At 36.2% G+C, this 23,044-nt stretch overlaps 2 protein-coding genes across 3 annotated transcripts in view; one reads left to right on the forward strand and one right to left on the reverse strand.

The window, feature by feature from the left end:
* Positions 1-3,166, forward strand: part of STAR (steroidogenic acute regulatory protein) — a 15,235-nt gene extending 12,069 nt beyond the window's left edge. The window contains exons 7-9 of the mRNA XM_006916308.2: positions 1-113; positions 721-814; positions 1,346-3,166. The exon at positions 1-113 is cut by the window's left edge and continues 13 nt beyond it. Of these exons, the coding sequence (XP_006916370.1) occupies positions 1-113; positions 721-814; positions 1,346-1,459 (321 nt within the window). The 3' untranslated portion in view covers positions 1,460-3,166. The remainder of the gene's footprint in view (positions 114-720; positions 815-1,345) is intronic.
* An 884-nt stretch (positions 3,167-4,050) lies between these two features.
* ASH2L (ASH2 like, histone lysine methyltransferase complex subunit) overlaps positions 4,051-23,044 on the reverse strand; it is a 21,072-nt gene continuing 2,078 nt past the window's right edge. For both annotated transcript variants that reach the window (XM_006916309.3, XM_025049901.1), the window contains exons 4-16: positions 21,893-21,981; positions 21,522-21,616; positions 18,625-18,720; positions 17,898-17,993; positions 16,941-17,016; positions 14,605-14,698; positions 13,877-14,094; positions 8,909-9,076; positions 8,436-8,629; positions 7,107-7,199; positions 5,606-5,704; positions 4,917-4,976; positions 4,051-4,814 (exon numbers count right to left, since the gene is read on the reverse strand). In XM_006916309.3, the coding sequence (XP_006916371.1) occupies positions 4,707-4,814; positions 4,917-4,976; positions 5,606-5,704; positions 7,107-7,199; positions 8,436-8,629; positions 8,909-9,076; positions 13,877-14,094; positions 14,605-14,698; positions 16,941-17,016; positions 17,898-17,993; positions 18,625-18,720; positions 21,522-21,616; positions 21,893-21,981 (1,486 nt within the window). In that variant the 3' untranslated portion in view covers positions 4,051-4,706. The remainder of the gene's footprint in view (positions 4,815-4,916; positions 4,977-5,605; positions 5,705-7,106; positions 7,200-8,435; positions 8,630-8,908; positions 9,077-13,876; positions 14,095-14,604; positions 14,699-16,940; positions 17,017-17,897; positions 17,994-18,624; positions 18,721-21,521; positions 21,617-21,892; positions 21,982-23,044) is intronic.

Below are 23,044 nucleotides of genomic sequence, written 5' to 3' on the forward strand. Positions count from 1 at the left end.
GGGCCCCGTGACTTTGTGAGTGTACGCTGTGCTAAGCGCCGAGGCTCCACTTGTGTGCTGGCTGGCATGGCCACACATTTCGGGGAAATGCCTGAACAGAAAGGTGTCATCAGGTAATACTGGCAGCAGGCTCAATAGCTCTTCTTCCTAACATAGGCCTTTGGGCCAAGTGTGTGATAAATTCTTGGCTCCAAGAAACCAATCCTTGGTCCTTCAACTTCCTTGTGCAAAGGAAGATTCTCATTTTCCACAGCAGGGGAGAAAGACAAGATTGGCCCTACTTACACAGCCAGTTTGTCTGCACCCTTCCAGAAAGTTTAAGAACCTTAATAATTTTCTAAAGCAAGGGGGAGGGCTGAGGTTTAGCTGGTATAGTCAGGTACGACCGTACTGGTAATTAAAATATAGTCCATACCACTTAGAATGCAGCAGCTGAGTTCTCCAGGGGCCCCAGCCACCATCCCAAATGCTTTCCCCAATGTCCCTGTCATCTAGCAACTAAAAGGCACTATAAGGAGGCCTCCAGGTTTGAGCTCCAGCTCTAATCAGCATTTGTTCTGATGAGCTGGTAGCCATGCCAACTGTTAAGTATCACTCTTGGCATAGGTTACTTCTCTGATGAGATTTGGAAAGACAGGGCACTCAGGAAATGTGGCTACTATAACTCACGGCATTAGAAAACTCTGAATTGTCCTCCTGACTTGACTTTTCATTTGCCAGAGCTGAGCATGGTCCCACTTGCATGGTGCTCCATCCCCTGGCTGGAAGTCCCTCAAAGACCAAACTCACTTGGCTGCTCAGCATTGACCTCAAGGTGAGGGGCACGGGAAGTGGCTCAGTAGGAAAGTGGGGAGAGAAAAATAGATTCTTACCCCTCCCACGTTATCCCACATGGAACAGGAAAAATCCTCTTCCACATTTTGAGAGAATCAGACCATTGAAGGGGGAAGAGACTTGAGTAATGGCTTAACTTATATTCCATCTCAAAAGCCTGCAATGGCTCTCCTCTTAACTCTCATGTCAAATTTCAACTCTAGTTATTTTATAAAGAAGGAAACTGAGACCCAGAAAGGTGTGCTAACTAGTTCAGGGTCACACAGATGGGAAGACACAGCTGAAATTTGTCTTGACTGCAAATCATATTTCTGACACTGTTGTGAAAGCAGGGCAGCAGTGCAGTCCTCCAACCTTTGACTCTGGTCAACCACAAGGTTGCACCTATAAATAGAGCGAGAAGATCAAGCACAAGCCAACCCATAAGGTTTGTGATAGGGGACAGGTCTCTAGAATGAAACATTAACCACAAGATGACCAAATTCTACTATCTTCTACCCTTCTACCTTAGGGATGGCTGCCAAAGACAATCATCAACCAGGTCCTATCACAGACCCAGGTGGACTTTGCCAACCACCTGCGTAAGCACTTGGAGTCCAGCCCCACTCCTGAAGCCAGGTGTTAAAGACCAGCCTGCAGCTCCCAACTGTTCTAGCTGCATTTGCTTGCATGCTCATCAGGAAAATCTCTCCCAAAAGCCTGCAAGTCTGAGAGCTTCATCTGGGGACAGTGGGATGGGGGTGGCAGTGTATTTACAGCATACTAGGACTCAGATTGGTAAAATTTTAGTACCAAGAAAATACGGATGAGGCTCTTAGATAAAGAGGGAGAGCATTCTAACTTCATTCACTGATTAGCTGTAAAATGAAGGTTATGGGTTTCAAAATATTTTTCTCTGGGTCCTTACATGTCTACCTAAAAACATCTTTAAATGCTACTAGCTGAGAGGGTACAGAGGGTACTAAGTACAAGGATTGGGGGCCTCATGCTTTATGAGTTCAAGAGCTCCATTCTCCACAGGCAGTGTGTGGGGCACATGGTAGGGTCTTACAAGAAAGGCTCCAGCCAACCCTCTGCCCAAGTAAGCAGAGAGCAGTACCAGCCAACTCCCCATAACAGGTGCCTTCCAGAAACCTAGTCCAAGTGTTCTTGATGAAAACATACAAAACTTTTAGACTGGTTCCCCTATTTCTTCCATGAGCACCAGAATAAAGAACCGTAACTAATACAAAAAGTTCAGTCTGTACCTTTTTAAAATCCTACTCTTAAAAAAATCTATTCAAGTAAATTGCAACTTTATACTAAGGAGTCTCGGACTAAAATTTTAATTAGTTAAACTAAATCCCTTAGCTCATTAAAAGAAAAAAAACTACTGGGGACTTATGTCATTCAATTATTTAGAATCTGTTACCAGAATCTCTCATTAAATTTTAATTTCCACGATAAGTACAAGCCTAAATCAGTTCTTAACTCTATAACTGGTAGCTGATTAATGGGCACTAGAAGATGAGGATTTTTATTTACCTAATAAGAAGGATAGTGCCAAATATGAGCGAATGAATATTAGTAAGATAAAGTTAAAAACATAAATTGAGATGGGATTATTTTGCTAAAATGTATTTGTAGGATGAAAAACCAACCATTATCACTTGAAGCTTTTCCACTATAGTGCTAATAGCATTGATGATTTATACCATTTAAGAAAAAAGCTCTATCATATTTATTAAATTAGCAGTACCAGGAATGCTGGTATTTGATATTGAAATTTTATAGCTGATAAAGGTTATTTATTATTATTTATTCTGATAGCTTTTTAGAATAGACTATTTTTGGCATAGATAAAATCATTGCTTACCTATCCAGGAGCCTCAAAGTGAGAGGGGATATTTGTAGAAGTATATCTAGAACAGAATTATCATCTACGCCCAGCTAAGAGAAAATGATTACTTGATTAAAGATGTGTAAAGCAATATATATTCTGGCTTCAAGAGAATGGGCTGGTAGTAAAGAAATGGGCTTTCAACACACACCATGGTTTTGAGCTTGCTTATAATTTGCTATCTTCAAACTATGCAACTGTGTCTTTGACATGACTTGGAAATATTCTCTAACTTGTTTAATTTTACTTTGGAATAAGTTGTGATGATCTACTTACCATTTTATAAAGAACTATATGATGAGTGGGTATTCTTGGAGCCCTTCAAATAAAATTTATCAAACACATACACATTTTAAATATGAAGTATAAAGAGGCAAAATTATCTCTGTAACCTCTGACTTATGAAAGCCAAATGTACAAAAAATAAATATATGGGGTAATTATATTTTTACATTTTGTAACTTATTTTATATAACTATATATGTGGTCTCTCATAAAGAATTTACCTCCAGCTTCCACTAAATTACACCACCCTCAACTACTTTCAGTTTTTAAAACCCTAATGATCCAGAAGCTTTGTAACCAAGTCTGCCCTTTAAGACCAGCTATGAATGAATAGGTGTCCAGGTGTGACATGCTGAGACTCCAGCCTATGATCATACTGATTTGGTGTTAGGTTTCCTGTTAAGAGATATGAAATAGCCAAAACAAAGAGCCTGGGTGATTTGTTAGGAAACAAATATGTTAGTCTAAGCTACTGTGTGAAGACACCAATAGTTAATTGAAATTTGGGAAATTTCTTAATATGGTCATTCTTGGCAACCTATTACCTACTTTGCAGTGAACCACTCTACTTATTAACCTAGGTAAAAAGTTATATGTGGGAGAGCCTTCGGGGCTATCCTGGGAGGGCTGCATTGCCACTGACATATTAAAAAAAAGGGAGACAAGGAAGCCACAAAGGGACCCCCAAGGAAAGGCTCATTCTTATATTCTAGTTTTTAGCATTCTGAAAACTGCCCTTTAACCATCAGCTATTACAAAGGAAGATAATAAGCAAGGCAGGAAAATAATCTGCACATATTAACATACGTGTTCAAAGAGAGGAACTGGAGGGAGTCATTAACCTTTTAACTCTTGTTCACCTCCCTGAGAGTCTCATTTTCACAGGATAAAGAATGTGGTTGTGTTGGCTGGAGAGAAGGGAAGCAGTAGGAGAGAGGCTGAGATACGAATCAGAAACCTGTCTCTTTCCTTCAGTGCTGGCTCCCATTCTTGACACTGCCCACATTTCTGACACTGTCACCAAGAGGAACTCAACTGAAAGGGAAGCAAAGTTCCACACATACTTGAACACAAGTTTTATTTGGGAAGAATTTCTAATTGTTAAAGCTGCAAGCGAGTTCCTTTCACAATTATAGTTCTAGAGCCCTAGTAGTTTCAGAGATCCCAGTGTTCCAAAGTATATTTCAAAATTAATAATAAAAACAATCACACACCAAAAGAAAAGAGCTCTTAAGATTGGTTTGGAATGTACAGCCACTGCTTTCAATTGTTCTCAAAAACAGGCCCACCACTTCCTTGGAGATCAGGCTGGATGGAGTCAATGCCCACACACACAAAAAACTCTTCAAATAAGTTAGCTACTTGGACAAGATTATACATTCCTTAAAAAATACAGTAAGACAGTAAGTCCCAGTGGATGGGTACATGGCACAGCACCAGTTTCACAAGGACCTGCTGGGATCCTAGGGCCAGCAGTTGTTGGCATATGGCACACAAAAGTAAAAGCAGTCACCAGAAGCGGGGAGAGTGTTGAAGGGCAGGGAGTGTCTCCCAGTCCCACTCAGTCTTTTAACTTGCTAACAGCAGAGACTGTGTTCTGCAGGATCTTTGGGATAACATTTGAGACAGTTAAAAAAGCAAACAAAAAAAGAAATCCCCCAATACTATTCCCTAGAAAGTCCACATCTGCAAAGGGAGAGCGACCTGGTCAGGGTTCCCATGGGGGACTCCGCCTCCCATCCACTTCTGTTTCCACGTGATATAAGACATCAGCCAGAGTATGTTCTACGACAGCGCCCCAGCCCATGTCACTCATCTGTGGGAGGAACAAGAAACATGGGAATCAGGTGATTAGAATAACTATAGCAATTAACGAAGATGGTGAAGATGCGTGTGGACATTTTTAATTGTTACTCACAGGGTGGTAAGTGAGATCCTTTGGAGGATACTTGAAGCACGGTCCAAAGTTAATGGAAACCTGGGATAAATTAAATTCAAGCAAACATAAAAAAACAAAAGAAGAATATATAAAAAAGTTAATGGGACATTTTTCTCTTTAAAGGTAGCTGTGATATTCAGAGTATAACTGGAACAAATGATATATATTAATAATGCTAAGAGTGGCCAACACCTTAATGTGCATAATGTCCATCAAGAATTAGGTTAATAAAAGACTTGTGTTGATTTCTGTTTATAACCTAAAGATTTCCTTATTTTATTTCCATGGTGGCTAACTGACAGACTAATCATTTTTTTTTTTAAATCAAGTTACAAACTGATGGTGGGTTATCATAACATGTAACACCAAATTGATTTATGTACATACATACTTCATATCTTTTATATTGAACAATAACATTTACAATACAGTACATTCAAAGGACAAGCATGGGGCACAGGAATTTCAAGATCTTAACCTATCTAAGCAAAAAACTTCCCCAAATACCCAACTGTTTCTGTAACAAACAGTTAACAGTTGGAAAACATTATTATTTCACTCTTAGGCTATTCAGATTTCTTTTTAGAACTCAGTCAATGGCTCTTTCATCACAATCATTCACTTATTTCCCTCAAGTTCTGTTCACAGAATGAACAGATGATACATACCGTGCAGCTCTTGTATAGTGAGATGGCCGGAAAGTAAACCCCCTCAAAAATGTCTTTGTAAGCCACACCTTGATTGACACCATTTTTATAAAATATTATCTGAAACAAAACCATGGTTTTACTTTAGAATTTAGAAACAGAACAAACTAAAAAAGAACTCACCTGGAGAACATTTTAGAAATTCTGCCAGGATATTGGTAATAATGTATTCCAAGAATAGCATACAGCTCATGTAATAACATCTTATATAATCATATTTATATGCACTACTCTAGTTCGTCCTTGGGTTTATTTAGTTTCTGCATTCCTATGCTACTTATACCAAACAGTTCTACTTTCTATCATTCATTATACTATACTTATAAAAAGCATTTGGTCTACTGATTCCTTGGAACTATAACTGTTTACGCTTATTTGTTCCCTTCCCTTTGCATCAGGTTTTCACTTCTGCATTTCTACTTCGAAAATCTCTTAGGATATTCTGTCACTTTCTGAATCCTCATTTTCTTTGTCCTTTATTTCCCAAAACTACCCAATATTCTCTCTTAACCACTACATATGGACTTCGGAAAAGGTTCCTTATCTTGAAGTAACTTTGTCTCTTCTTCCCAGCAAGAGCTATCTTCTCCCTGGCTATACATTAAGTCCTCACTTAACGCCGTCAAAAGGTTCTTGGAACTGTGGTGAAACGAAATGTATTGAAATCAATTTTACCATAGGCTAACTGACATAAATAAGAGTTAATTTCCTATAGCATCTCATCAATGTTATAACCAAATGATGTTATTTGAGGACCTGCTGTATTTTATGGCTATATCATCCTTTGGTCTATTAACTGCTTCCCTTCACTATTTTTTTTCCTAAAACAACTAGAACCCTGGTTTTTTTCCCCTCCTATATTAGCTTCTATTACTAACCCAGGTTGCTTCACAGGATTTTTATGGAAAAATGTTTGCAGCCCAGAACTTTCTTCCTTCCCTTCTTCTATTTTTGGCCCTTGCAGCTGGTCCAGATGTGTCGGCCCTTCTTTGACTATGCTATGACCTTGGGCAGAAATGTTTCCAGTAACTCTTTGAAAGGAAATAGGGAAAGCTCTGGAGGACAATGAATGAGCCATTACAGCTCTGGCAGCCTCTGAGTCACATGACAAGGTTTCCTCCTCTCCTATTCCAGTGTTCCTCCCTCTAATAAAAGAATAAATATCTCTGATTTGCTTCCTCTATCACTCGTAGATTTCCTTATTAGACCACTGTTTTTACCTTTTCTCTATGGAGTGTTCCTGAAAGAACCTGGTCATCCCTCTAATAGCAGCAGCATGTTATCATATAAAGAACACAAACACAATAGGCAAAGAATGAGCTTACTCTGCTGCTAGCAAACTGTGTTATCAGAAAATCCCTTCATTCTCCTTTGGGTCTCCTTTTCCTTACTTTTATGATTAGACAGTTGACCTCAATCTTCAAGGTCGTATAGTTCTGACGTTTTTGAGACCATGACTCACCTCACTATGGGGAGTCTGCTTTAGACTCTTCTCCGCTTTATCCACAAAGTCTTTCTCCTCAAAATACAAGTAACTCTTGAACTTTATCAAAGCCTTGAAAACCAAGAGAGAAAGAGACTCAATGAAGCATCAGCTACATCACACAAACAGCAGAATCATGTGCTCTGTAAAAGAAATTAAGTCTCTGTGGGGTTAGCTTTATGAGATTTTGAACTCACGTGCTTCTTAAAGAGTACCAGATGGCACATTTGTTAAACATTTTCAAAAAAGGCCTTTATGATGTGAGGAAACATACATATAAATACATATATACTCTCACTACAACAAAATTGGAACAACTAAAATTCTCATACACTGTTAGTAGAAATGGAAAGTCTGATAATTTCTTATAAAACTAAATACATAACTACTCTATGTATATCTACTTCTAGGTATTGACCCAAAAGAAATAAAAACATGTTTACAAAGAGATTTGTTCAAGAATGTTCATAACAACTTTATTCCTAACAGCCTCAACCTTGAAAATAGCCCAAGTGTCAACGAGAAAATGGGCATGTTATATATTAATTATATTTCAATAAAGCTGAAAAAAATAGGAAAATGGATAAACAAACTGCAGTATAGTTATACAATGGAATACTACTCTGTAGTAAAAAGCAAACTACAAGTACATGCAACAACATGGATGAACCTCAAAAACATCAGGCCAAACAGTAAAAGCCAGATACAAAGACTACATACTGCATGGTTCCATTTATATAAGACCAAGAACAAGAAAAATCTACAGAACAGAATTATGATGGGAAAAACTATTTTAAACCACAGTTGCCTCTATGGAGGTGGGAGTGGTGGTCAACTGGGAAAGGACATGAGGGACTTTCTGCCGTGATGATAGATTCTATGTCTCGATAGGGGTTTGAGTCAAACTAAAAACTCAATGAATGTACACTTAAAATTTGGACATTTAATTTTACATAAACTTTATGTCAAAAAAAAAAAACAAAACTAAAAAGAGGTTGAACTTTAGCTAATGATGTGCATCCTGAAGAACTTAAGGAGGAGTGTACTGAGGTCTGCAATATCTCTGAAGTGCATTTAAAAAAGATGGATGGATGGGTGGGTGGAAGAATAAATGGGTAACATGTTAATGGTAGAATCTAGGTGATGGGTATTTGGACGCTGACTTTTAAATTCTTTCAACTTTGTTATGTCTGAAAATTTTCATAATGAAATGTTGAAAAATATATGAATGGTGGATCAGCATCACAAAAGGCCATAGCTGCAGGTATTGGCTGCCACAGGTCTTCAAATCCAGGAGGACAAACTTACCTTATCTTTATAAGTATCAGGCAGTGACTTGGCTGTCTCTGTGTCTTCAGGAAGATTAATATAGAATCCCAGGACGTCTCCCTGTCCATAGCCAGAAGAGTAGTGTTTGCCAATAGACTGGTGGAATTTGGTTCCTTTTTTGCTCCGCCAAGAATAGCTAAATTTATCATAACCTAAGGGAGCCTGAAGGTTGCCTGTCTCAATAAAAAGATACATAGGAAATCAGAAGACCTCAACTCAATTCTGGTTTGCTAGATTCTACTCCCTTTTCTGGAGGGGTCAATTTTATAAAATTGCTAACAAACTATTTCTCACAAACAGTTATAAAAATATTCCAAGAACTGCAAACTACCTAACCCCTCAGAAATGGAATTTTATGCTCACAGTTTGGGAAGACCAAAGGCTGTAAAGCTCAGCCAGATGGTCTATTCCTTTCTACTTGCTTCAATGTCCATACTATAGCTCGAGCTTACCTAATGGCTGAGACCAACCCAGTCTAGCAGCAGTGTCTGGCGGCATCTCATCCACCGTGATTTCAAAGTACCAGGCACCTTTCCGCACCCCATGAGACGCCCGCACCATAGAGTAGCCCTTCTCTCCAACCACAGTCAGCCGGTCATCAGAGATCTTTAACTGAGGAGCTGTGGTGATAGAAAAAATAAAGGCCTGCAACTTATTTGAGGTACTTGGAGACAACTGCCACAAAAACACGAGTCCCTTAAACTCCAGTAAAACAAAATGAAATATCAGGTCAAGAATTGGAAATATTAGTTCAGGAGTTTAAAAATCTCTACTTAAGATACAGATGAAAAGAGAGAGAAAGAAAAAGAAAGTTGTTAGGTAATCTAGCTTTTATTATATGTGATTATATTTAAGAGGACAAATTAAAATTAATTATACTGTCTACTCTCTCAAAAACAACAGACCAGTTGTCATGTGTTTCGATCCTGATTTGAATAAATCATCCTTTAAGACTTTTTGAAACAATTTCAGACATTCGAAGAGTCCTCACTCAGCTTCCTCAAATGTTAACACCATCTATAACCACGATGTAATTATCAAAACCAGAAAACTAACATTAATACAATCTTATTAACTAGTCAAGAGATGATCTTCAAATTAAGCCAATTATCCACATAATATCCCTTTTCTGGTCTAATCCAAGATCCTACAATTCATTTAGTTGTCATGTCTCCTTAGTCTCTTTCAATCTGGGACAGTTCCTCAAGCCTTTCATGACAGTGACATTTTGAAGAGTACTGGTCACTTTAGTTTGTAGAATATCACTCACTTTGGTTTGTCTGACGTTTCTTCTTGTTTAAGTCCGGGGTATGCCTTTTTGTCAGGAACAACGCAGAAGTGATGCTGTGGCTCTCAGTGCATCATATAAGGAAGCACTGATGTCAAAATAGTGATGTTAAACTTTGATCACTTGGTTAAGGCCATTTTGGAAATAGATCCTCCAGTCCCGTCAAGTTTCCAGAGACAGTAGCCCCAGCTAGGAGATTGACTGCAACCTCATGAGTTTTTCTAAACCAGAACACATAACTAAGCTGCTCCCAGATTCCTGACCCTCAGAAACTGTGGGAGATAATAATAAACATTTGTAGTTTTAGACTCTTAAGTTTTATGGTACTTTGTTATACAGCATTAGCTTACTAACACAAGGAGAATGTCTTTGGTTGTAAGAGATACACAATAAAATTCTCGAAGGTCAGAGGGCATCATGACAACTTACTCTCAAATGATTCAGATAAGTTTTCTACTGTTCTTACAACCTTTTTATAAGTCTGAGATTATTTCAAAATAAAAAGTTTAAAGAACACAATATAGATTTATCATTAATTTTTACAAGGCTCCGCATAAATAGCAGGCTGCCACTGCTATACTATGTATCAAGTTAAAGGCCAGTTCTTACTTTTTTTTTCATCTCTAGAATTACAGCTATTATGTATAGTGAAATAAGACAAGTCTCACTTCTTAAATCCAGAAGTCACTTATTTGGCCCTTCCCAACTTTCAAAGTATGCTTGTCATCGACATGAGCCAAGCAAATCCATATATAATGGACTTTATACCACGGGATTACATTACTTCAAACAATAAGCATCAATACAAGTGTTAGTTTTTAGCATTAAACCAAGAAATAATAGGCTTCCAAATGTAATAAATATATGAATCTGTTTAGACCCAATTCAAACAAACAACTGAAAGAGGTATATTTTATTTTCACTTTGAAAAATCTTATACTTTCCAAATTTTGTTAAGTGCTCAGAACTGTGTAAAAGTTAATGTACAATACCACGTTTTAAGGAAAAAAGTTTAAATGTAGGACCTATTACAAAGAAACCCTTCTCAATGGTCAAGGCATTGGCAATTCTACTTTTAATAGAAAAGAATTTTAATCATTTTTGGAAATTTAAATGACACTGGTTTTTTAAGAGCTAAAAATGAGATCTAAAGAGGCATGTTTTTAACAACCGTGAAAATGTGAATACGGACCAGGTATTAGATAATTAAGGAATTATTATACACCTTAGGTGTGACAATGGCAGTAGTAATGTTTTTAAAAATCCGTGTTAGAGACAAATACTGAGGCATTTATGGGTTAAAGAATATCTATCTGGAATTTGCATTGATACTCTAGAAAAACAAAAATTCATGAACTACATTTCTCTAAAAGTAGTTAATTTAAATTCACTTTCACACTCTAAAGGATAATGAATATTATGTTAATAACTGAATAAATTATGTCATTAAAAGAACTACTATATATTAGAGTTTCACATGACAGAAAAAGTCATAAAGTCAAAGAACTGACACACTGGGAGGAAATGTTCACAATACATACCACAGACAAAGGGCTAATATCTCTAATATATAAAGAAACAAAGGACCAAAATCTCAATAGAAAAATGGGAAATAAAAAAAACATAATCAGATAGTTCATGAGATCAGGACTCTTAAACATGAAAAAATGTTCAAGCTCTAAGAAATACAAGTTAAAACAACACTGAGATACTACTTTTCACCTATCAGAAGAGTCAAAATTAAAATATAAGACAACACATTCTTTTGCAAGGCTATGGGAAAACAAACACTTGCTACACTGCTGGTGGGAATGCAAACTGGCACAACCTTCTGAAGGGAAATTTGGCAATATCTAATGAAACTATGTATACACTTACCTTTTGGTCCAGCAATTCCACTTCTAGAAGTCTACCTTGAAAATATACCACCGACAATACAAAAATACACATGCCCATGGTTATTCACTGCCTCTTTGTTTGTGACTGCAAAATACTGGAAACACTCTAAATGCCCATACGAATAAACTATGTACATCCAGATAATGGAGCATCATGAAGCTAAAAACAGAAACAAAAAAAAAAAGGATGATCTCTTTGAACTGGTCTGGAGTAACTGCATGAAGCAAAATGCAAGAGTATCTATAGTATGCTGCTCTTCATGTATGAAAAAAGAAGATAAAAGGAAATATACATGTATCTGCTCATCTGTGCAGAAGAAATACAGGAAGGGCAAACTAGAAACTAAAGAGATTGGTTACCTATAGGGCATGAGTGAGAAAATGGTGGAAAAAAGGGGAGAAAGGAAGAGGGTGTATGTGGTGGTTGAGGAGGTGGTGACATGTTGAGTAAACCTTTCTGAACGACTCTAACTCTCAAAACCATAGAAATGTTTCCCACACTGGAGATGTGGGAGAACCCTAAATCAAAATGACATACAAACAATAACAAATGAACCTAACACTATTAAAAATGAAAAACACAACAACACTGAAGGAGATGGGGAACAAAAGAACTAATCCAAGTTAACAGTATCTTAATGGGACACTGCAAGGCTAAAGACAAAAAGCTGTACATAAATGCTATCATCTAGTTAGTGAATGTTTCTCAAAGGAGACAGCAATTCTGAAGCTACTTTATGTGCATATTAGAACTGAACAAACAATACACTGCAGACATTTAGAGTTAAGTCTCTTACTTTGGAGAAAGTTGTTACAAATAAAGAAAGGTGGAAAGACGGAACAAACTTGCAGTATCTGACTGGAATCCACAGTATCAGTGTAAACTTAGTATAGCCACATGTGTACAAGTCAGCCAGTATGTGTATGTACATTTCCTACCTCTGCCCGCTGCCAGAGTCTAGAAGCAACACCCAGTGACAGTGAGCATACCTAACAGTCTAATTTTCAAATACTATTCTCAAATCAAAGGAGCCAGGGCTCATGGAGAAGTAGCTGATACTTGGCTTGGAGCATGGAAAATACCAGATGAGCTAGGAACATCTTTTAATACCAGAAAGTAAGGAAGTGAGAGTGACAGACAGTGACAGAGAGAGAGAGAAAGAGATGAGGTTTATCAAAAGAACACAGGAACCAGCCTATTCAAGATGCTCCTAATGGCCGAGATGGAATAATTTGAGCAACAAAATAAAGTATATCCCACAGAATAAGATAATATCTATGAGTCCACACTGATATAAATAATCGAGCAAATAATAAATGGAAATGGGAAGGAAGAAATAAAAAATCATCAGGCAAACACCACATTAATAATTGTTGTAGACAAGGTCCACTGATGGATGCTAAAATTAGTGGGTAAAACTTTTACAGAGAAACAATTTATCTGCATAGCCTGAAAGTATCTTTCTCCAAGATATTTATTAACTACAAAGGGAAAGATGGTAGAAAAAGCCAGCAGAAACCACCTTAACCAAATGATCATGGTCAATATAACAATAAGAAAACACTGACATCATGACTCCACGAGATGATATGATGAAGACTCATTTCTGTGGTGTTTTTCAAAAAAATGCAAAACTTCTGTCCAATCATGAAAAAGAGAGAACCTCACTGAGAAACATTTCGCAAAGTAACTGATTAATATATTTAAAAAGTGTCATGGTCATGAAAGACAAGCAAGGACTGAGGAACTACTGGAGACTGCAAGAGACTAAGGAGAAAATAACTAAATGCAATATGAAGTCCTAGAAAAGAGGCCTTGGTGGGAAAACTTGTGAAATGTAAATAAAGTCTTCAGCTTCATTAATAGAATTTACCAACGTTAACTTCATGATTTTGATAATTATACCTGGTTGCATAAGATGTTACCATTAGGAAAAGCTTGATGGGTAGATGGAAACTCTTATTTCTGCAACTTTACTGTAAGCTTAAAATTAGTTTAAAATAGAAAGCTTTACTAAACCATATATACAAATGGCTAGAGCTTATAGGAAGACACAAAGAAGGAAATTACTTCTTGTACATTCTGGCTAAGTCTACAGATGGCAGAAGGGCAGGGCAGGGAGTGAAGGAGTAGTTACAGACTGATATGTATATCTAACTCTAGACTGATCAAAAATGATGACAGTAGTTCAGGGTAACGCTAGGTCCAACATGAACATTAATACCTTACATACCTCGATCATGTAAAGCTAACAAAACCCGTTCATACAAGCAGGCTCTGTAGAGGTCTCCAGGAATAGGCTTTCCTGCCCAGCAGTCAAGTTCAAGCTTCTCAGGGTCAGGGGCGTGGGGGTCAGGTTCAGCTAGAATATACCGATAGCCATCTTTGTTGAATGGGTGTTCCAATGGGTAGCCATGAGGGGGAAGGCGCTGAGCAGAAAACAAAGGGTCACTGTAGAAAGGAAAAAATAAAATCAAGAAACTAAAACCCCTTCTAGCTCAATTGCCTTCAATTCTGTTAAGAAAGGCCTCTGATTTATTAGGTTACAGCTGGAACACAAACAACTTCACAAATGCTTTTCATTACTCAACCAGATCATTCTGCCCTCTGCAGGTAAAACAGGGAAATGAAAAGGATTCACTTCATTATTGGTTTCACGCCCTCTTTCCCCCACATCCAGCCTTTCTCAAGATGCCTTACTAGAACTTTACTCCCCTGGTAAATCAACAGAGTGGTGCCCTGGGGCTAGTTTATGTAGTATTAAGTTTATAAAATAGAGTATCTAGCCCAGGGTTATTGTATCTCTCAAGTGCTCAAGATTTGAGAAGAATGGACAGGCTTCTTAAAGCTCCAGACATTTGAACTACTGAAGAGTATTGGCTTTTTTCCCACTGACATGGGCTTTGCTAGTGCCAAAGAATACCCTATTAGCTGTGAAAGGGGTGTGAGTGTTCTGCCCACCTCCGGGCCTTCTTGGTGGTCCCTGTGGTCCCTCCATCTTGCTGTTTGCGCTTAGCTCCTCTTCCTTTTCCACTGCTTCCTGCTGCAATTCCCCCTTTGAACAGAAGGCAGATCATTTTCAATGAAATGAGCTATGTTATAACACCATGTGGATACTCAAATTCCATGGGGACTAACACTCCCAATGTGCATTTGTGTAACACCATAGGAGGATTTCCTTCCCGAAAGCATACTGGATTTCACCCTCGTTCTCAATGAATCTGTTGAGCGTCTCACAGCCCAGAACACTGGGTTCTGGCAGTAAGCTCAAATGAACTTGTGCTATATTTTCAACCTTCCTTTCTTAGTGAACTGCAACTACTAGTACATTTTCTGAGGATGTGACACAAATGCATTTTCACTCATTCAGATTCCAAATACCACAGCTAAAAACAATTGCAAAGATTAAGTTTTTGTCTACCCAAGTCAATAAACAAACATCCATTAAGAGAGAATATCCTCACTGTAAGTAGATGTTCACTTGCTTGAACTACATATGATCTATATTTCATAAACATAATAAAGGCACGATATTTGCAAAAGCACTTAACTTGAATATCCAACAAGACAAAAGTACATCAGACATGGAAAACAAAAACAGAAGTACTGAAAAGGTGTTTCTCTCCAGTGTTGCTAAGTATCCACTGTGGTTGTGCATGATACAAGAAAGAAAGGCAGCTTTAAATTTAGTAGACAATTTTTACAACAATTATTAGGATTGTGCCAATGTATACAATTCAGGTTAGACTAACGTGCTTATAGAATTAAGAGCAAATATCAATAGATAATTTACATAATTTTAAAAAATTAGCTACATACTAAGGCCACAAGGAATACTACCTTGTGTATTTCTGAAACAGGTACTTTGAAATTTTTGTCCAGTGTTGTCATTCCTCTCAATTAGTTTGTTTTCCTATCTTCCAGAAAATGCCGCTGAACTGCAGGAAAACACCTTTATGTAAAGAACTGCATAGAGTACTGTATCTTAATTTAGGGCAAGCTTGAAAATTACCAGCAGTTCTGCTGTAATAAAAAGGATCAAGACGTTGAGGGCAGGTCATATTCTGCAGATACAGGACCAGATTTATGCAGAACTTCCTTTTATGAACATATCAGATGTTATTCCTATTTCTTATAAAAGATTTAATGTCAAACTGTTGCAATATCAATATCTCTAGTTTGATATTGTCAAACTGTTGCAATATCAATATCTCTAGTTTGATATTCTTAATCAAAAAACTGAAGTTTTTACTGTCATTTACATTTCAATTATTTTTAAGAGAGAACTTTTAGCTCCATGTTAAACAAAATAAGCAATACTAAGGGAACTGCTGGCCATGTTAGGCAGAATATGACAACAATGTACAAGCTTTTAATTACTAACATTAAACTGGAACTACTGTTTCATATTAAGTGCTATTGCCACCATTTTCACAATGCTTTAAAAATTTAATTTAGTTTTAGCTTCTACCACAACTCAGCAAAAAAGCATTTTCCAAACCACAAAATACTTAAGTCTGAGAGGCTGAAAGAAGACAGAGGAGGAATTCACCTCCAAAAGAGGCTCCACCTGTAAGAACAGAAGTGGTACCATGTATTTGTCAAATTTTAACAATTAAAAGAGGAAAATAATGGTGTAAAAAGATAAACAATACACTTAGCTATTTCCAATCCTAGAATATTAATAAGAGAAAATGATTACATATTTAAGATGCTGCCATTCCGAAAAACAAGTTAATGATGTCAGATGAACAACTAGCTAGCTACCACCCAGCAACCCCACTCTCATTAGATCACCATTAGTAATGAAGGGCATTCTTGCTACTAGATCGGTTACTGATAGAAAAAGCATGCTACCATGGGTGATCTAAACAGAAGTGCTGCTATGTGAATAAGCTGAAGTTTTGGGGCAAGAAAATTAGAAGATGGTCATAGGAAGTTTGTTAATTAACAGCTGAATTAATGAAAAAGAGTAGAGAGCAACTGAATCTAAATTAAGTGTCAGTTATGAAGATACAGATGGGGAATCTAATATAAACACAGTAAACCTGACCTTAAAATTGTACATTATTTTATGCTACATGTTTCACTTAAGACTAAACTGTGATGTAAAGTGACAAAAAGTTCTCTACTACCATCCATCAAATCCTTGGCTAGCTCCTAAAAACTGAGTTTGGGACCTTAAGGCATCTTATTAAATGTCCAGTTAAGAGCCAACCCAAAGAATGCCCAATTCTAGGTACATTTGGATTCAACAGCTTACAAGTATTTCATCAATGAGACACTGAAACACTTACCATTTAGATTCCCACTGGTAGACACGGCACTGCTTTGTTTTTGGTTGTCATAAGCAGGACCGATGTTACTAAGATCCTAGAGAGAAAAACACTCAATTATGAAGGGAGGCTATATAATAAAACCAATCTAGGTGCTCAAGAAAAACAATGACAACAAAAAACCGAGAAATAAAACTGATAATCCTAGAGTCTGAAACTTGCAGGGGTCCCAAACTTGGATGCTTCAGGATTAGCAAGTAACAAGTAAGGCAGGCCAAGTATAAGAGCCAAAGTGGTTTGAGGATGGCGATGAATGGCAATGTAGGGAGGCGGGTGGCAATGGCCAACTGAAAGTGCTTAAGCCCCTTATATTCAGTATTCAGCTCCTTGGTGGAATTCAGGCCCAGTGTAATCAGATGTTTCCATTTTACAAGAAAAAACTGAAACTTGAATTTCTATGTGAAATACTGAATTTTCAATGCTGGCAAATTAAACATTTTAAAGTACAGCTAAAAGATTTGACCTTCTGAGATGCCAACTGTGATCCTTGCCATTAAACAGAGTAGAAATTTTCTTTTTCTGCATGTTATGCCAGTTATGAAAAATTCTTCACAATATATTTTTTTTTACAATAATGAATTTTTAAGAGCAAAATTTGAGATGGGAAAAATTAGGAATAAATTGGAATGGTATATTTGTGTTACAAGTGAGGAAACTAAAGTTAAAAAAATGTAAGAATAATATGTATAAAGCTATAACATTCTGGGGAGGAGCCAGAGCTAAAACACCAGTCTCCTGGTTTGAGTGTTCATTCTTTCCACATGTGGCGATAACCATTTATTTGAAGCCCGCCATAACATGGGCATGTAATGGCAGTGTGTTACATGTGGCAACTATAGAAATGTAAACAAACGTGATTCCCTGTCCCCAAGTGGCCTAAAATCAAAAGGGGAATGGATACAGAGCATATTTATGTACCTGATCCAAAAGTCCAAATTTGGGGTAATCTTCTTCTGGGTCCTTACTCCCGGGATCAGGGTGTTCCTTTACCAAGAATACATCTCTTTCTTTACTCTAAAAAGAGAAAGTATTTTAGTATTACTGAAACTTTCATACTTAAAAGAAGTTCTGAATGGATGATCAACCACCAACTCCAATTCCTAAGTATAATCTCCAAAAGACAGTATTCTCTCTCTGATTAGAAAATTAATACATGATCATCAAAAAATTCAAACAACAGAGGATCTTAAAAAAACATGAGCCAAGTCCTTCATAATCCCCCCCTTCACTCCACAGAGATAAGCACTGTTGTTGATTTCTCTTCAGGTACTCTTTAATTCTAAGGACAATAATGTTTAGAACAGTGTTATTTGTTGTTTTTTAAATCAAAGAAAAAAATATCTTCAATTTCAATATAAAATTATACTTCAAGAGTGCAGTGGACAAAGATTTCGGTGTTGTATATAAAACTACCATGGGTGATGTTCACTTAAAACTTAGAAATATCTATCACTCAGAATCATAAGCTAGACACAATATGCAACTTAACACATTTTGTGTAAAAACTATTAAAACTGACAATTAAATCTAAGATTTAATACTAAGTTCTTCTCAGTTTCTTAGTGATCACATTATTTCAAGAGAAGTTAATTCTTATAAAGAACACTGCCTAAATGCTGAGTCCAGTCTACTTTAGTCTACTTACCATTGTTTTAACAATGTTATTTGGCCAAGTCATTTTCCCAGGTCTCTGTCTGGTCGTCATGCACTCCCAGTATTTATCAATAAATGGTATGATATCCTAATTTTAAAAACAAAATATATTAAAACTTTAATAGTTGGTTTCAAAGTTATGCTCACAAGAAAACTGTAGTATTTTCAAAGACCTTGGCAGAATCAAGAAAAAAAATCCTTGTTTAGTCTTAACCATTGAACAAATATATATTTGTATGCAAACAACATATAGATTGTGGGGAATTTTAAACAAGTATATACAAATCTTAGTGACATGGGGCTTACAATTCAGATGGAGGGAAAAGATCCGCCTTCTTCTCTTGGTTGCTATCTGGAAAATGACTACCAAGTTATTCCCTCTCCTGAGTTTCTGTTTCTACCTGCTTAGACATCTCCATCTGGACATTCCACAGGTACCTCAAACTTCTTGTTACTTAAAGTAAACTCTGTATCTTACCTCACATATCTTCTCTGCAGACTGCTATTCTTGCTCTTAATACTTAGAATCACCTATCGCTCAGAATCAATAAGCTAGACACAGTAGAGTCATCCTTGATTCTTTTCATGCAACTTTCACATCTAACAGGTCACCAAATTAGTTTTAAATTTTCAGAAATTTCTCACTAATCAGGCCTCCTTTTCTATCCCCACTGGTTTGATTGTGCTCCTCACCAGTTCTTGCTTGCATGACTAAAACAGAAGATCTGAACTTCATCTTCTGGTGTCAACTTTCCCCCATTCTAGACCATTTTCCATAGTCCACCAGAGTTAGAGTCTACCACTAACATCTTCCACTAGAGTTAGTACCATGAAAACCAAACCTTTACTAAAAGAAACCAAGATTGAATCAGGAAATGTATAAAGGAAGCCTGGAATATTTTACTGTTCCAGAAAGTAAAAAGAGTTAAAAAACTATGGAGACATATCAAAAAGTTTCAGAAGTCAGCCTAGATGGGGCTACACTAGTCAAATCTGAGCAACAGAAATCCAGGAATCTGAAAACCAGTAGACTAAAAAATCCACAAATCCACAGTGGTAATTAAAAAAAAAAAATTCTTTTTTACAGAAGACTTGCAACCAATAAATGTATTGTTTTACAACACTCTATTAACTGATGCAGGCTAGAATAACCAAAGGTTGCTAAAACCACAGCTTGAAAGGATTAGAACAAGACAGTCAAATAATCTCAATGTACAATGCCATTGATTATTTAATAATTACAAAGAAAGAAGGTCTTTACAATGGAGAAATCTGGTGGAAACCTCCTCTTCACCCAAGTAGTCAAATTTAGGATCACTAATAATAAAATAAACAAATATCTTATGCCTCTTGATATGATTCATGAAAAAACATGTAATACCTAAATAACATTCTTGCCAAAAAATGTTTCACCTGAACCTAATCACAAGGAAACAATCAGATAAATGCAAACTGGGAACATCATGCTAAACTGCCCAGTTTTTTCAAAAACTTTTACTTCAAAATTTTAAATGTCACAGCAGACCAAAAGAAACAAAGATTTTAAAATAAGTAAAGAAACTGTTCTAGATTACAGACAAAAGAGACTCTACTAAACATAATGTATAATCCTTGATCAAATCCTGGATGGAGGAAAAAGCTATGAAGGATATTATTAAGACAATAATAATATTGAGAAAACATAAATATATTCCACATATAAAAAAATACAAATTGCATATATCAACTGTATTGCATCAACATTAAATTTTTTTATTATTATATTGTGGTTATGAGAGAATATCGGGTAAAGTATAATAGCTATAACCTAGTCTTATACATCCTAGAGGAAAAAAAATATATATCAGAAGATAAAGCAAATGTAGTAAAATATTAACAACTAGGTGAAGAATAAGCAGATGTTGATTGTACTATTTGAATTTTTCTATATGTTTGAAAAGTTCAAAATAATAATTTAGGAAAAAAACTAAGAGAAAAAAAACAAGTCTCAATCACAGCACACCTCTAAAGCACTTTTAATGCAGGAAAAAAAAAAAAGGTCAGGAGGAGACCCTCTCTGCTGACTCCTTCAGTTTATAGGATTAAGTACCAGTTTCTGTTTAGTAGAAAAGTCCCTTGCCAAAGTCTGATCCTAACTACATATTGATCTCACTACACATCAAATACCAGTGTCTTTCAAACAGCAGGTCGCAAACATTGGGTTATAAAATCAATTTTTTAGGTCAAAACTAGCACTGACTAGAATAGAAAATATCAATGTGCAGAAGGAAAAAAACAGAGGGTAAGCACTGTTAGGTGAAACTTTTGTTTCAGTTTTAAATGAAAGTGGGTAAGTATGAATGTATACTAAGTCACAAAGTAAACTCCATTTTAAAATTTACTTAATTTTCATATTTCTTACCATGAATCATAGTAGGAAGGACTCATGGATGATTTACTCATCTAATTTCGAATCCTGATTTTTGTCATGCAGTTTTCCAGTTTAATAATAAGATAATTGTTAATAAATAGCATGCATAAACTGCCTTTCCTCAACAAAATCTGTGACTGTCTTTTCTCAACAAAATCTGTGACAGGCATCTATAAAAACAGGTATACTAAGCTAAGAAGGTTCACCTCAAGATCTGATTATTAATTGTGGGCTAGATAGTTATTTGCTTCTATAAAACCAACCAAAACTATTTAAAGATTCATCCTAAAAGCTAAGCCAAGTGACATAATGTGCACATACAAGTTAATAAATCACATGAATTAAAAACAAAGTAATAACTGAACCTACAGTCATATGTTCATAAGAATTTAGGGAAAAGTACTTATTGTTGAAGAGTATATACGGAAGTTCCACTTGATTCTTTAGCATAGTTGCAATTACTTGAATTCCATCTCTACCTTATCTTTGGAGAACATGGTTTTCGGATGTTCATCTTGTGTCCGGGACTGCCATGTTAGGTTGGCCAAAGCACTAAGGCACATTTCCTTCAAGTCTATCAAAAACAAAAAGGAAGGAAAAGTTATCTGTAATACTATATTATTACCAAAAAAATATTCAACTGTACGGCCTACAAATTAACAACTATAGCAGCAAAAAGTAGTCATCATTTGATCTGAAATGGACAATAACAATTATTCAGAGCAAAAGCCCAATGTAACTTCTACCAGCTTTCAGGCAAAGGTTTCCTGATTTTGCTAAGCCCAAACCCCTTTTCTTTTGAGCTAACTTGAGGACAATCCTTAAGCAGTATTCTAGAGTTTGTTCTTACTTGCTTGCTTCCGGAGGAAATAGGTATTCCCACTATGATGACACACATTGCAGTGAAAACTGTAGTTGGTCATGAAAGGTAGACAAGATCTGTAGAACAGCCAAACTGTACAAATTAGTGAACTTCTGAACACAGACTTCTTTATGAGAAGTAAAACAACAATGAAAGTTAGATAATAATGTTAATTATTAAAATAACTGTATAACTTAAAAAGATCACCAAAATCAAAACAGAGCTTATATTTTTACAATACCTGGATTTTTCTATCACAAATATTTAAAAAGACAGTATCCGCCATAGTGGATAATTCAGAATCTGAAAGGTTCTCACTGGCACCTTGTCCAAGCTAGATTATTAAAAAGAGTCTGCATGCCAGTTGTGAAAGAAGACAAAGTAGTCTCTTTAAATATCTCTATATTTACATATTTGTATTTAAATTATATTTAAATATCTTTCACTATCTCTTTAAAGTGCCAATAACATTAGAAAGGGCAGACAAAATGTACAAAAAGATTAAAAATGTAAATAATTATTCAAGAAGATAACACAGAAGTCAAAAAACATTACTTGCCACATTAGCAAATGAATCCTACAGATGATAATTAGTCTATTAGTCTCACTAGGCAGGTTTATCTTTGACTTTGCTGAAACTAGCTTAAGGTAGCCTCAAAAGAAGATTCCCAAGTATGTGTCCATTGCCACCAAAGAATTAAGAAACATTCTTATGAATATTGAGTTCCTTTATGTTTACTTCTCTCTAGAACCCCTTATGTTAAACAGCCCATTGTGACAAGCTCACTTACAAAAGCAAAGCCTCATACCAGAAGTAGGTAGGTATATAGTTCTTTAATTCAAATACAATTAAGTGGTCAGAGCAGCATTTTTCATACCATGCTACCTTAGTTCCTTCATCTAGTCATAAAACTGTCTCACTCAGATGAGCTTTAAGTATAACTTGTCAAATTCAGGGACAAACTGGTCTCTATCAAAACTCTGAACTGTGATTTGATTCTTCCCTGGATTATACTAAGGTATCTCTCTGGTAAATTTCCTTTCTTAGAGCCTGTCTATCCAAATCAATTCTCTTTGGCAAAAGAGGCCAGATTTTAGGTCTTTTTTAAGTGACCAGATTTCCTTAGCTTGTTTATTTTC

This window comes from Pteropus alecto, unplaced genomic scaffold (genome assembly GCF_000325575.1).
Source record: "Pteropus alecto unplaced genomic scaffold, ASM32557v1 scaffold24, whole genome shotgun sequence".
In the NCBI taxonomy this organism is placed as follows: Eukaryota; Metazoa; Chordata; class Mammalia; order Chiroptera; family Pteropodidae; genus Pteropus; species Pteropus alecto.